The sequence below is a fragment of the Balaenoptera borealis genome, assembly GCF_965194805.1.
Source record: "Balaenoptera borealis genome assembly, chromosome: 5".
Lineage (NCBI taxonomy): Eukaryota > Metazoa > Chordata > Mammalia > Artiodactyla > Balaenopteridae > Balaenoptera > Balaenoptera borealis.
The window spans coordinates 127147007-127159774 of record NC_138862.1 but is presented as its reverse complement, the minus strand read 5'-3'; the positions used below and the strand labels follow the sequence as shown (position 1 = coordinate 127159774).

The 12768-nt window shown below is 35.1% G+C and overlaps 1 protein-coding gene across 7 annotated transcripts in view; it reads right to left on the bottom strand.

The window, feature by feature from the left end:
• The window catches only part of PIK3CB (phosphatidylinositol-4,5-bisphosphate 3-kinase catalytic subunit beta), a 194414-nt gene that overhangs the window by 47702 nt on the left and 133944 nt on the right, over nt 1-12768 (bottom strand). For 6 of the 7 annotated variants that reach the window (XM_082393690.1, XM_082393692.1, XM_082393687.1 and 3 more), the window contains 2 exons: nt 10480-10610; nt 8139-8189 (listed from right to left, as the gene is read on the bottom strand). In XM_082393690.1, coding sequence (XP_082249816.1) covers nt 8139-8189; nt 10480-10610 — 182 coding nt within the window. The remainder of the gene's footprint in view (nt 1-8138; nt 8190-10479; nt 10611-12768) is intronic. The other variant, XM_082393691.1, reaches the window with a different exon arrangement.

The following is a 12768-nucleotide window of genomic DNA, read 5'->3' as shown; positions in this document are numbered from 1 at the left end:
GGATTCTAAATACTTTTAACAAGTAAAAGGAATCAGGTCTCCTGGGAGAAATGACTGAATCCAAAGCTAGGGTAGAGAAAATACCAGATGAGCCTTGGAACACTTTGTTGCACCAGAAAGAAGGAAACGCTCAAAGAATCGTCTATAAAGACATGTCAAAAAGACTCAAGACGGAACTTGAATGGGTTGCCACTGGCCAAATCTAGGTAAAATCTGAACATCAAAATTAATGACAGTTACTAATTATAAGTCATTAAATAAAACAGAAATCACAAATCCAATAATTTTTTTTAAAGTAAGTAAATAAATGGGGGAGAAGAAAAACCTCGACCCCATGGTATAAGTCAACTAACAAATCCAAAAGGAAAATAAATTTGAAAATCAGCATATGGCAAACCATTGTAATAATACTGGTTCAGGCAAGATATATTAATAAATATTAAAACAAGTGGGTGAAAGTTAGATGTGAAACAGTATGTTTACTTAGTCTCAAAATATGCCCACAAACTACTTACTTATTAACTTTACAGTAGAAAAACCTAGTAGACACTATACTAACCAAGTGATAATAATTAACGTCAACAGTAATGGGACAGGTTGACATTGTTTGCCTTTGAGTAAAATGCAGTAAGAACAAACTACCACTTCAATCTATTTATGCTAAAAATGCGTAGCTGGAATCTGATCATGACAAAACATTAGGCAAATTCAAACTGAGTGACATTCTACAAAGTAACCGGCTTGTATTCTTAAAAAACATCAGAGTCGTTAAAGATAAGGAAAGACTGAGGAACTATTCTAGAATGAAGAAAACTAAAGACACATGTTAAAGAAATGCAACAAGTAATCCTGGGTTGGATCCTGGACCTATAAAGGACATTATTGAGACAATTGGCTAAATATGAATGGAATGTGTGAATTAGACAACAGAACTGTATCAATATTATTTTCCTGATTTTTATGAATTGATTCTGGTTAGTTATGAGAATATCCTTGTTTTTAGGAAATATACACTGAAGAATTAAAGGATAAAATGTCATGATGTATGCCACCTCATCTCAAATGATTCAGAAAGAATTGAATACACACACTCAAAATGATAAAACAAATGTGGTAAAATGTTAACCGTTAGGGAAGCTGGATGAAAGTTGTATGGGAATTCTTTGTACTCTTCTCCCAAGTTTTCAGTGAGTTTGAAATTTTTAAAAACATGTTTGCTCTTTCCTTCCCTAAAATTGAAGGCTGTAAAGACCCCAAATCATTCTACTAAGAAAACATTCTAGGTAGATCTCCAGAACCTCTGAACTAAAGGCTGAGTCATCATCTTCATTCACAAAAGCCAGCCATTAAGATTTTGTGTCTGGGTTTCTGCAATAAGAAAATAAGACAAACTTGACAACACACATTTTAAATTAGAGCAGGGTTTCTCAACCCCCATGCTATCTTGTTGTAGGAGGATGGTCCTGTACATGGTAGACAGTTTAGCAGCCCCTGAACTCTACTCACTATGTGCCAGAAACAACCTCCCATGACTTGAGATAACTAAGAAAATTTTGAGACAATGCCAAATGCCCCACTGAAGGCAAAATAGCCTCAGGTTGAGAACCACTGGATAGGAAGATCAAAAGCTGCCAATTCAATAATCATAATTCACAAAGACCACATTTTTTTCTATTCTACTGACCCATGATCCTTGACAACCACCTGCTTTAAAAAATGCCAACACTGGGACTTCCCTGCTGGTCCAGTGGTAAAGAATCCACCTTACAATGCAGGGGATGCAGGTTCAATCCCTGGTCAGGGAACTAAGATCCAACATGCCACGGGGCAACTAAAGCCCATGAGCCTCAACTAGAGGGCCTGCGTGCCGCAAACTACAGAGCCCATGTGCTCTGGAACCCTCACGCCACAACTACAGAGCCCACGTGCCCTGGAGCCTCCGTGTCACAACTAGAGAGAAGCTCGTGCACAGCAACAAAGATCCCATGTGCCGCAACTAAGACCTGATGCAGACAAAAAAAAACAAAAAAAAATTGCCAACACCTATTAGGCTTAACACCATCAAAAGAACAGAAGCGCTGGGAAGGATATGGAAAAACTGGAATCCTTTTGCAGTTGGTGGGAATGTGAAATGGTACAGCCACTGTGGAAAACACTGGCAGTTCCTCAAAAAATGAAAAATTGAATTACCATATGATCCAGCAATTCTACTTCTGGGTATATACCCAAAAGAATTGAAAGCAACATCTCAAAAATATATTGTACACTCATGTTCATAGCAGCGTTATTCACAATAGCTAAAATGTGGACGCGAACCAAGGGTCCATTGACGAATGAATGGATAAACAAAATCTGGTACATACACGCAATGGAATATTATTCAGCCTTAAAAAGGAAGGAAATTTTGACATGCTATAACATGGATGAACCTTAAAGACATTACACTAAGTGAAATAAGCCAGTCACAGGAAGATAAAATACTGTATGATTCCATTTATATGAGGTTTCTAGAATGGTCAAATTCATAGAGACAGAAAATAGAACAGTGGATGTCACGGTCTGAGGGGAAGGGAAAATGGGGAGTTGTTTAATGGATACAGAATTTCAATTTTGCAAGATTAAAAAGTTCTGGATATCAATTGCATAACAATGTTTTAAGTATATTGTGAATATACTTAACACTTGTGAACTGTACACTTGAAAATGATTAAGACGGTAAATTTTATGTGTACTTTACTACAATTAAAAAAATTTTTTTTAATTCCAAGAGCAGGCTTAAGTTCCTTTGTAAGGTGTTGGTAAATTCAAAAATAAATTGTATGTGTGTACATATTATACATATACATGTTTAATATATATCTATATACCTATAAATGTACACACTCACACAATTCAACAAGTCAACTTACCATGATCTTATTAAGGAATGTAACATGCTCTTGGCATACACATGAAGAGTGGATTAAACAGTGGAATGAGAACTTAGTTCTCTTCATTCCTTTCATTCAAAAGACCATGAAGTGCCTTAAGTATTTAAAAATACTAATCAGTGGGACTTCCCTGGTGGTCCAGTGGTTAAGAATCCACCTTCCAATGCAGGGGACGCGGGTTCGATCTCTGGTCGGGGAACTAAGATCCCACATGCCGCGGGGCAACTAAGCCTGCATGCTGCAACTACTGAGCCCACACACCACAACTAAAGAGAAGTCCACACCACAACAAGAGATCTCACATGCTGCAACAAAGATTCGCGGGCTGCAACTAAGACCTAACGCAGCCAAATAAATAAATAAAAATATAAATATAAATCAGTAACAGTTCTAGGATACAAGGGAAAATGCGTAACATAGGAATCCTTTAATGAGAGAAAGTAGATAGGATCAGGGATCAGATCTGCTGAGATTCAAGCGGTAGTGAAACACACAGTTCCAGGAGGCATTCCAGCTCAGAATCAGAGGATACAAGGGATGAGAGGAGGCCAGGGGGAATCGTCAGGGGAGTTATCACAGGATCTGCACATGGAGCAGCTGCTTTGGTCAGGCATGCCCCTTGCTCTGTTTATGCTGAGCTGAAACAGCAATGGGATCAGCCCTAGACTGAGGTGAGGAGCATGGGTACTGAGTCATAAGGAGCCACCTGATCTCAGAAGGTATGGAAATCTTCATACAGGAGACCCATTGTCAGCACAGTCTACCCTAAATCTTACAGATATTGAACACAGATTACAGTGAATAAGCAAACAACCAGGGAGTCACAAGTACAAAAGAGCTAAACTAAGAATCACCAAATATTGAGAAAAACCCATATGAAGATAGACAGATGTCAAAAGCAGAAGCAAGACCACTTCAAAAACAAGATTATTTAATTCCTCAGAGAGAACTAAGGTGACATTATAGCCATGAAAAAGGAATTAACAGAAATCTTTTAAAAGATAAATAAAATTTTAAAAAGAAAAAAGAAACAAACTCCAACCTGACTAATAATAAAAGAATGCAAGTTAAAATAATGACACCATTTTTATGTTCACAGTGTGGGTGTGTTGTAAATTTTAACTCTTTTAGGGTATGCAATTTGGCAGAATTCTTATTAAAAAGGGACATACCTTTCAATCTATAATTTCATTTCTAGGAATCCATCGTACAAAATACAAACATGTATATAAAGATGTACAAAGTATTCATTGCAACACAGCTTCAGTGGAAAATAATTAGAAATAAGCAAAACATCCATCAGTAGAGGTATGAATATTTAATAACTAATGGCTACCAATAATTAATGCCATGAAATGTAAACAAGGCTTTATAAAGAGAGCAGGGGAGCTCTTCATACAGACATGACAAGATCCATAAAATGCATTACATGAAAAAGGAAGAAACTATATATATAAAGATCTCATATATTTTAAAAATATATAGATATTTACACACAAAGCTAAACTGTTTATATAGTTATCTCTGAGCGAGAAAGGTAAGTGGCAGTTATTTTAAAAACTTTCATTTTTGGTTTCACACAATCTATTAATGTACCCACCAAAAAAGAAAAAAAAGTACATCAAACCTGGGCAAGAGGGACTTCCCTGGTGGTCCAGTGGCTAAGACTCCACACTCCCAATGCAGGGGGACCGGGTTTGATCCCTGCTCAGGGAACCAGATCCCACATGCCGCAACTAAGAGTTTGCATGCCACAACTAAAGATCCCGCATGCTGCAGCTAAAAAAGATCCCGCATTACCATAAAGAAGATCTTGCACGTGGGATTATTTAAAAAAAAAAAAAAAATCCGGGCAAGAATATTGCATCGTCAGTAAGGAGGGAACTCTCTGATTTAGGTAAGGCAGCAGTAGATCACAGCAGAAATAATAAAAATTAATTTATGCTTCTGATGTTCAAGGAGCAATATTAAGACTAATAAAAGGTAACTAAAAATAGGCATGAGAATGAAGATAGGCCTACATAACTGTTATTTCTTAAACTGTAATTATATGTTTCAGTAATTGCCAGACAAGCTGGTAAGTGTATACTTATAATAAACTTATTTCATTATAGAGAGCTACACTTGACCCTTGAACAATATGGGGATTAGGGATGCAGACCACCTGCACAGTCGAAAATCCATGTATAATTTTACAGTTGATACTCTGTACCCAAGGTTCTGCATCCATGAATTCAATCAAACTGCAGATCATGTGGTACTGTAGTACCTATTTAATGAAAAAAAATCTGCGTGTAAGAGGACCCACACAGTTCAAACCTGTGTTGTTCAAGGGTCAACTGTACTCTTAAAGTATCTGTAGTAGCAAATAACTTGCACTGAAAGGCTACTGAAATTTTTGAGAACTCTAATGGTAAAGCAGAAGACAGCCTGCGGAATAGCCAAAACAATCTTGAGAAAGAAGAATGGAACTGGAGCAATCACGCTCCCTGACTTCAGACTATGCTATAAAGCTACATTTGATTACTCAAAACAGTATGGTACTGGCACAAAAACAGACACATAGATCAATGGAACCGAACAGAAAGCTCAGGAATAAATCCGCACATTTATGGTCAATTAATCTACAACAAAGAAGGCAAGAATATACAATGGAGAAAAGACAGTCTCTTCAATAAGCTGCACTGGGGAAACTGGACAGCTACATGTAAAAGAATGAAATCAGAACATTCTCTAACACCACATACAAAAATAAACTCAAAATGGTACTATAAGATTCCTAGTGGAAAACATAGGCAAAACACTCTGACATGAATCAGAGCAATATTTTTTTGGATCTGTCCCCTAGAGTAACTGAAACAAAAGCAAAAATAAACAAATGGGACACAGTTAAACTTAAAAGCTTTTACACAAAGGAAATCGTAAACAAAATGAAAAGACAACCTACAGAATGGGAGAAAACATTTTCAAACGATGCAAGCAACAAGGGATTAATTTCCAAAATATACAAACAGCTTATACAGCTCAATATCAAAAACAAACAAACAACCCAATAGAAAGATGGGCAGAACACCTAAATAGACATTTCTCCAAAGAAGACGTACAGATGGAAACAGGCACAAGAAAAGATGATCGACATCTCTAATTATTAGAGAAATGCAAATCAAAACAACAATGAGGTACTACCTCACACCAGTCAGAATGGCCATCAACAAAAAGTCTACAATTAATAAATACTGGAAAGGGTGTAGAGAAAAGGGAACCTTACTACACTGTTGGTGGGAATGTAAACTGGTGCAGCCACACAATGGAAAACAGTGTGGAGTTTCCTTAAAAAACTAAAAATAGAGTGGCCATATGATCCAACCATTCCACTCCTGAGCATATACCCGGAAAAGATGAAAACTCTGATTTGAAAATATCCATGCACACCGATGTTCATAGCAGCACTATTTACAATAGCTGAAACATGGAAGCAAACTAAATGTCCAATGATAGACGAACGGATAAAGAAGATGTGGTATTTGCATGTACACACACACATGCCACAATGGAATATTAGTCATAAAAGAATGAAATAATTCCTATTGCATAGCACAGGGAACTACATTCAATATCCTGTGATAAACCATAATGGAAAAGAATATGTGTATATATATGTATAATTGAATCAGTTTGCTGTACAGTAGATATTAACACAACATTGTAAATCAACTATACTTCAATAAAATAAATTTTTTAAAAAATGAAATAATGCCATTTGCAGCAACATGGATGAACCTAGAGATTACCATACTAAGTGAACATACAAATGAACTTATCTACAAAACAGAAATAGAAGAGACACAGAAAACAAACATACAGTTACCAAAGGGGTAAGGTGGAAGGGATAAACTAGGAGTTTGGGATTACAGATACACACTACTATATATCAAATAGATAATCAACTTTATTCAAACTACTGAATATAGTTTCCTGTGTATAGCACAGGAAACTATATTCAATATCTTGTAATAATCTATAATGGAAAAGAATGTGAAAAAATATATATAAATATATATGAAACCGAATCAGTTTGCTGTACACCTGAAACACTGTAGATCAACTATACTTCAATTAAAAAAGAAAAAAAGAAAAGAAAAAACAGGGAAACAAACAAAAATAGAAGACAGCCTGGGCCAGATGCTTCTCCAACTAACCAACATTAAATAGTGCTTTCATTCTGTGCAAATGACAAAAGCATATACATTATCTCCATTTGTCTCCTGGCTTCTATCTAATTACCATTCTATATAGAATGGCATTACTAAAGTCACTTGAAAGTTATAAACTGGTGACATGAAAAGAAAAAAACAGATTAAAACTCAGCAAAGTCTTAAAGTGAAAGTCAAAAAATTAAATTAAAAAATACAGATGGTAGAAATATTATATATATTGTAAACTAAATAAACAAAGTAATCTATTTTGTAGTCTTTGGGCAGAAACTATGGGAATGGTGTATGTAGCAGAGACTGCTATTTGTTTCTTAATATGCATTCTCCCCTTCTTACTTTATTAACTACAATCTCTTACTCTTAGCCAAGCACACGACTGCCCAGCTAACAACTACATTTACAAGCCTCACTTATAGTTAGGTATGGCCATATGACTAAGTTATGGCTAATGAGACGTGAGCAGAAATGAAGCATATTAATGATATCCTCAAAAAGAATGGGTGCAGCCTCTAGTCTTGCTTTTCCTGTTCCTGTGGGCTGGAAAGTAGTAATGTAGGAAGCTGAAGCACCAATATTACATGAGACAAAAACTACATATTAACATGAAAGAGCACCAAGATGCAAGAAACCTGGGTCCCCAGCATTGCGAAACTTGCCTTGAATATATCTGCTCTGTTATATCAAAGAAATAAAGAAAATTACAGCCTCCTCATTCAACTGAATAATATTTAAAAAGATGGTATTGTTAATCTATGAAGTGTCATAGCATCCCTTACAGACTACCTGCTCAACCTGTGCTTGTATCAGAAAAGGGCTTACCAGCTGAACACAGACCAACCACAAACAGCTGCCATTTAACAAAATATTAGCATGTACATACTCACACACACTCAGACTGTTCTTGCATATGAGCATGGTCTCCTGTATGACATGAAGGTAACTAATAATGAACACAACTTTGTAATAAGGGCTATTTTAAAACCTTGATACTTACTGATACATTAGCACTATCACTGCTTGCAATCTCAGCTGCCTTTTCAATAATCTGTTTAAAAAAATTAAGAAAATTACAATTTGGCTCTTGTATTTGTAAAATTTTAAGTGTAAATTACTACACTTGTACATAGACTATAAGGAGCTACATATGATCTGGCATTTCTGTGGTTTATAACATAAGCATGAATTTTAAATGCAAAATGGTATTATGCAGTGATTCCCAGTCTTCAAACTCTTGACAACCAGGAAGCAATGGTATTACTATAAAGGACTGTTAACTCCCAGGGATTGTCTATAGATAAAATAAGCAGTGGCTTGTAATATGTGAACAAAATTTTAATATAGGTAAATATTTTCTGGTTAAGAAAATGCAGTTATGTAAGAGTTACGAAACAAAGAATAAGTTTCTGTCATTTGTCATGTTTTCTTCTGAATTAACAGATATCAAAAGTAGAAGTAATATCAAGGGAGAACCTAAAAATATTTTTTAAATTCATTAAGTTCAAAAGAGGCTCTGATTCTTGAAAAGATGGGAAACCCACTAGTCTATTGGGAAGGCTCAGCAGGTAAAAAAATCTGAAGATCCATGTCCAGTTACTGAGTTGACTAATTCTCCACAAATAATTTAATTGAATCCTTATGTGTAAAATGTACTGGTAATTTCCATCCTATTTCATAAGGTTGTTATGTGATAAAATGAGATTATATTTAATAAAATTAAGTAATAACCATAAAAGTTGATTTGAAAAGCAAAATGTATACAAGTACAGCAAAAAACATTAAATAAAAATACAAGGAACTTTCACTTTTTATATCTGCATTATATTTTTTAATGATCATATATAAAATTGTACAATTACAAGAAAACCAATAAATATATTATACATATTTAAAGACTAAAATCTCCATCCCAAGTAGATCTTCAAAGACAGACTCTCCAAGGGATCAGAAAGGCAAAAGGAAAGTTTAGTGGCCAGTTGTAGACGACTCTGTTGACAACAATGCTGAAACAGAACATTTTAAAGACACTGGACTTATCCTGAAATATTAGATTAAAAATACTTAAATTTTCCCAAGATATTATATTTGTAAAAACACTTCAAAAAGCAACTCATTTGATCCAAAAGAAACTATAAATGACTGTTGAACACATACCATAATTGAACACAAAAAAAGTCAGAGCTTGGACTTTTAACTGTATCACAAGTAGCTATAGTTTATGGATAAATTCCTATTCTAAGGAATAAAGCCATAGCAGAAATGTAATGGATGCATCAAAATGTACCTTCTTCTACTCAGTGTAACACTAAGGTATATGGTTCTTGACATGTGAGATTTCTACTGTTGTAATAATCACAAATTTTAATTTTGTTGTATATTACTGATCAGAAGAACATTTAAAAAAAAATGAAATGAAAAATTACTTCTAACGTGGATAAAATTCAACTAAATTGAAAATAAAGAAACATTTGAGTTACATTAATTTAATTTACACACTATATTTAAAATCTACTCTGTATAGGTCTGATAGTGCTGAATGTTAAATACAATTAAGTGTATAGGTAGATTAGTTGAAATTTTAGTATAATACCAATTTTTAAAGGCAGCTTGGTCTCACATGCATTAAGTAAATCAAATAAAATTCCTGTTTATTATGTGAGAATTTGCTCAAAGATTTCCTCACGAAAATCAGCATCAATCATACCTGAAACAAAGAGGCCAAACCTGAAGGTACAACATATGACAGCTCAGCTCTCTTAGCACGTAAATGATCATAGCCCAGTTTTCAACCCCCACCAGACACTCTCGATATCCCCAAAACATGCAGCCTATAGACTAAGGAAATGTGTTGAGAAATAGAAGCCCTTGCTATAGATTCTACAAAAATAACAGCACCTTAGGAAGTCCTACTATATTAATATTCAACATAAATAATCTGTTCTTTGAATACCAACTCTAACACAGTAGTGATTGTCTTTAATCTGAACCAACATGCTGGGCACGTTTCACTGCACGTTTCACATGTTTATTAGATTTACATATGAATGCATTTATAGCCCTTGTAATTGAAAAGGACCTCAGAGAACAATTATGATTTCCTCATTTTATAAATGAGGAATCTGAACTCCAGAGGGGCCATGTCTCACTCGGTCAGTGATAAAGCCAGTACTAAATACAGTTGGCTTCCTGCTAAGTGGTCTTTCCACTGAACCAAGATGTAAATGTATATGACGTCTTGAAAGAGAAAGATATATATCGCTTAAATGATAAACATATAGAGCCGAGAACTAATAATCCAATTATTTCATACACAGTGGCCCTTTAAATAATTAGCTTACCTTATCAAAGGGAGGATAGTAATAAGGTTGTTTTTTATTCTCTGGGAATCTGATGTGCAAAGCTGTTGCATTTTCAGTATATGGATTTGTTTGAACAGTTCCCATTGGATTCAACATTTCTTCAAGCTCATCTAAAACATGCAAATAATTTTGATTCTTAGGAAAATGTTTTTGAAACTAAAACAAAACTTTAATGGATTTCAATCCATTACTTTAAAAGTGTGTCACCTAAGGAAGTTTGGCAGACAGTATCAGTAAGCCTCTAATTTTCTTAATGCTTGGCACAAAATTTGAATATGAGTTTATATACATCTTTAAAATGAAAAACTTAACAGAAATTAATAGCTACCTCACCTCTTTCTTCAAATGTGTTCAAGTATTCTAAATCTACAAAAAAAAAAAAATTGGAACTGCTCTCGTCCCATCAAAATTAGGTGGCCCATAGGAATTTTTATTATTTCATCACTATATGTTAATTTCTTAGTCACATATGTTCTGATTTCCAGGGTCATCACAGTACCCAAACTGATATTTTGAGAGTCATTAATAACATTCCTTTTGACAAACCTAATGTTGGTAATGTTCCTCTATAATCTCATAACTGCTGATGTAGTTAAACACCTTCTCTGGTAGTTTCTCAAACATTCCATCCAAGTGGTACTTCTTTAACCTCACCAACTGTGACATTCTTCAAGGCACTCCTTCCTCATCTCTACCACCCTAAATATGTTCTATTCACAGATTGGGCATGGGAATCAGAATTTCAATGTTATCTTAAACCCTAGAGCTCATATAACTTTCTCATTTCACAGAGAAGTAAACTGTTGAAGAGACATTAAACCCTGAGAAAACAAGAGTTAGCAGTACAAACTAAAGTCTCCTCTCTGCAAACTAATTTCTCTTTTCTTATAACTGATTTTTTGCACAGTTGTTCTTTTGTACTTCCTAAGGAAATAAAAGATAAAAGTACATTCTGTCCAGGCTTAATGTCCAGGTAGTATGCACACTGAGAATTATCTCCCAAAGCTAGAAAATCTTGAAAAAGTATTGGGTGGTCCAAAAGGTTCGTTCAGTTTTTTCCGTAAGATGGCTCTAATAGCACTTAGCTGTCTTTAACTTCATTTGAAACAATTTTGTTAGATTGTGTGTGACAGCTGTCATATCAGCGTGCATTTAAAAAAAGACTTATCAAAATTGGTGAATTTCTGTGTAGACATTTTAATATTGAAGATGGAAGAAAAAAAGCAACATTTTCGGCATATTATGCTTTATTGTTTCAAGAAAGGTAAAAATGCAACTGAAACACAAAAAGATTTGTGCAGTGTATGGAGAAGGTGCTATGACTGTTCGAACGTGTCAAAAGCGGTTTGCAAAGTTTTGTGTCGGAGATTTCTTGCTGGACGATGCTCCGCGGTTGGGTGGAACAGTTGAAGTTGATAGCGATCAAATCGAGACATCAATTGAGAGCAATCAACGTTATACCACACGGGAGACAGACGACATACTCAAAATATCCAAATCAAGTGCTGAAAATTATTTGCACCAGTTTAGTTATGTGAATTGCTTTGATGTTTGGGTTCCACATAAGTTAAGCAAAAAAAAACCTTCTTAACCATATTTCCACATGCAATTCTCTACTGAAACGTAATGAAAGCATTCCGTTTTTAAAACAAATTGTGACGGGAGATGAAAAGTGGATGCTGTACAACAATGTGGAATGGGAGAAATCGCGGGGCAAGCGAAATGAACCACCACCAACCACACCAAAGGCCGGTCTTCATCCAAAGAAGGTGATGTTGTGCATATGGTGGGATTGGAAGGGAGTCATCCATTATGAGCTCCTTCCGGAAAACAAAACAATTAATTCCAACAAGTACTGCTCCCAATTAGACCAAGTGAAAGCGGCACTCGACAAAAACCGTCTGGAATTAGTCAACAGACTAATCTAAAACGTATAATCTTCCATTAGGATAATACAAGACTGCATGTTTCTTTGATGACCAGGCAAAAACTGTTACAGCTTGGCTGGAAAGTTCTGATTCATCCGGCTGTATTCCCCAGACATTGCACCTTCGGATTTCCACTGATTTTGGTCTTTACAAAATTCTCTTAGTGGAAAAAATTTCAATTCCCTGGAAGACTGTGCACCTGGAACAGTTCTTTTCTCAAAAAGATAAAAAGTTTTGGGAAGATGGAATTATGAAGTTGTCTGAAAAATGGCAGAAGGTGGTGGAACAAAAAGGTGAATATGTTGTTCAATAAAGTTCTTGGTGAAAATGAAAAATGTGT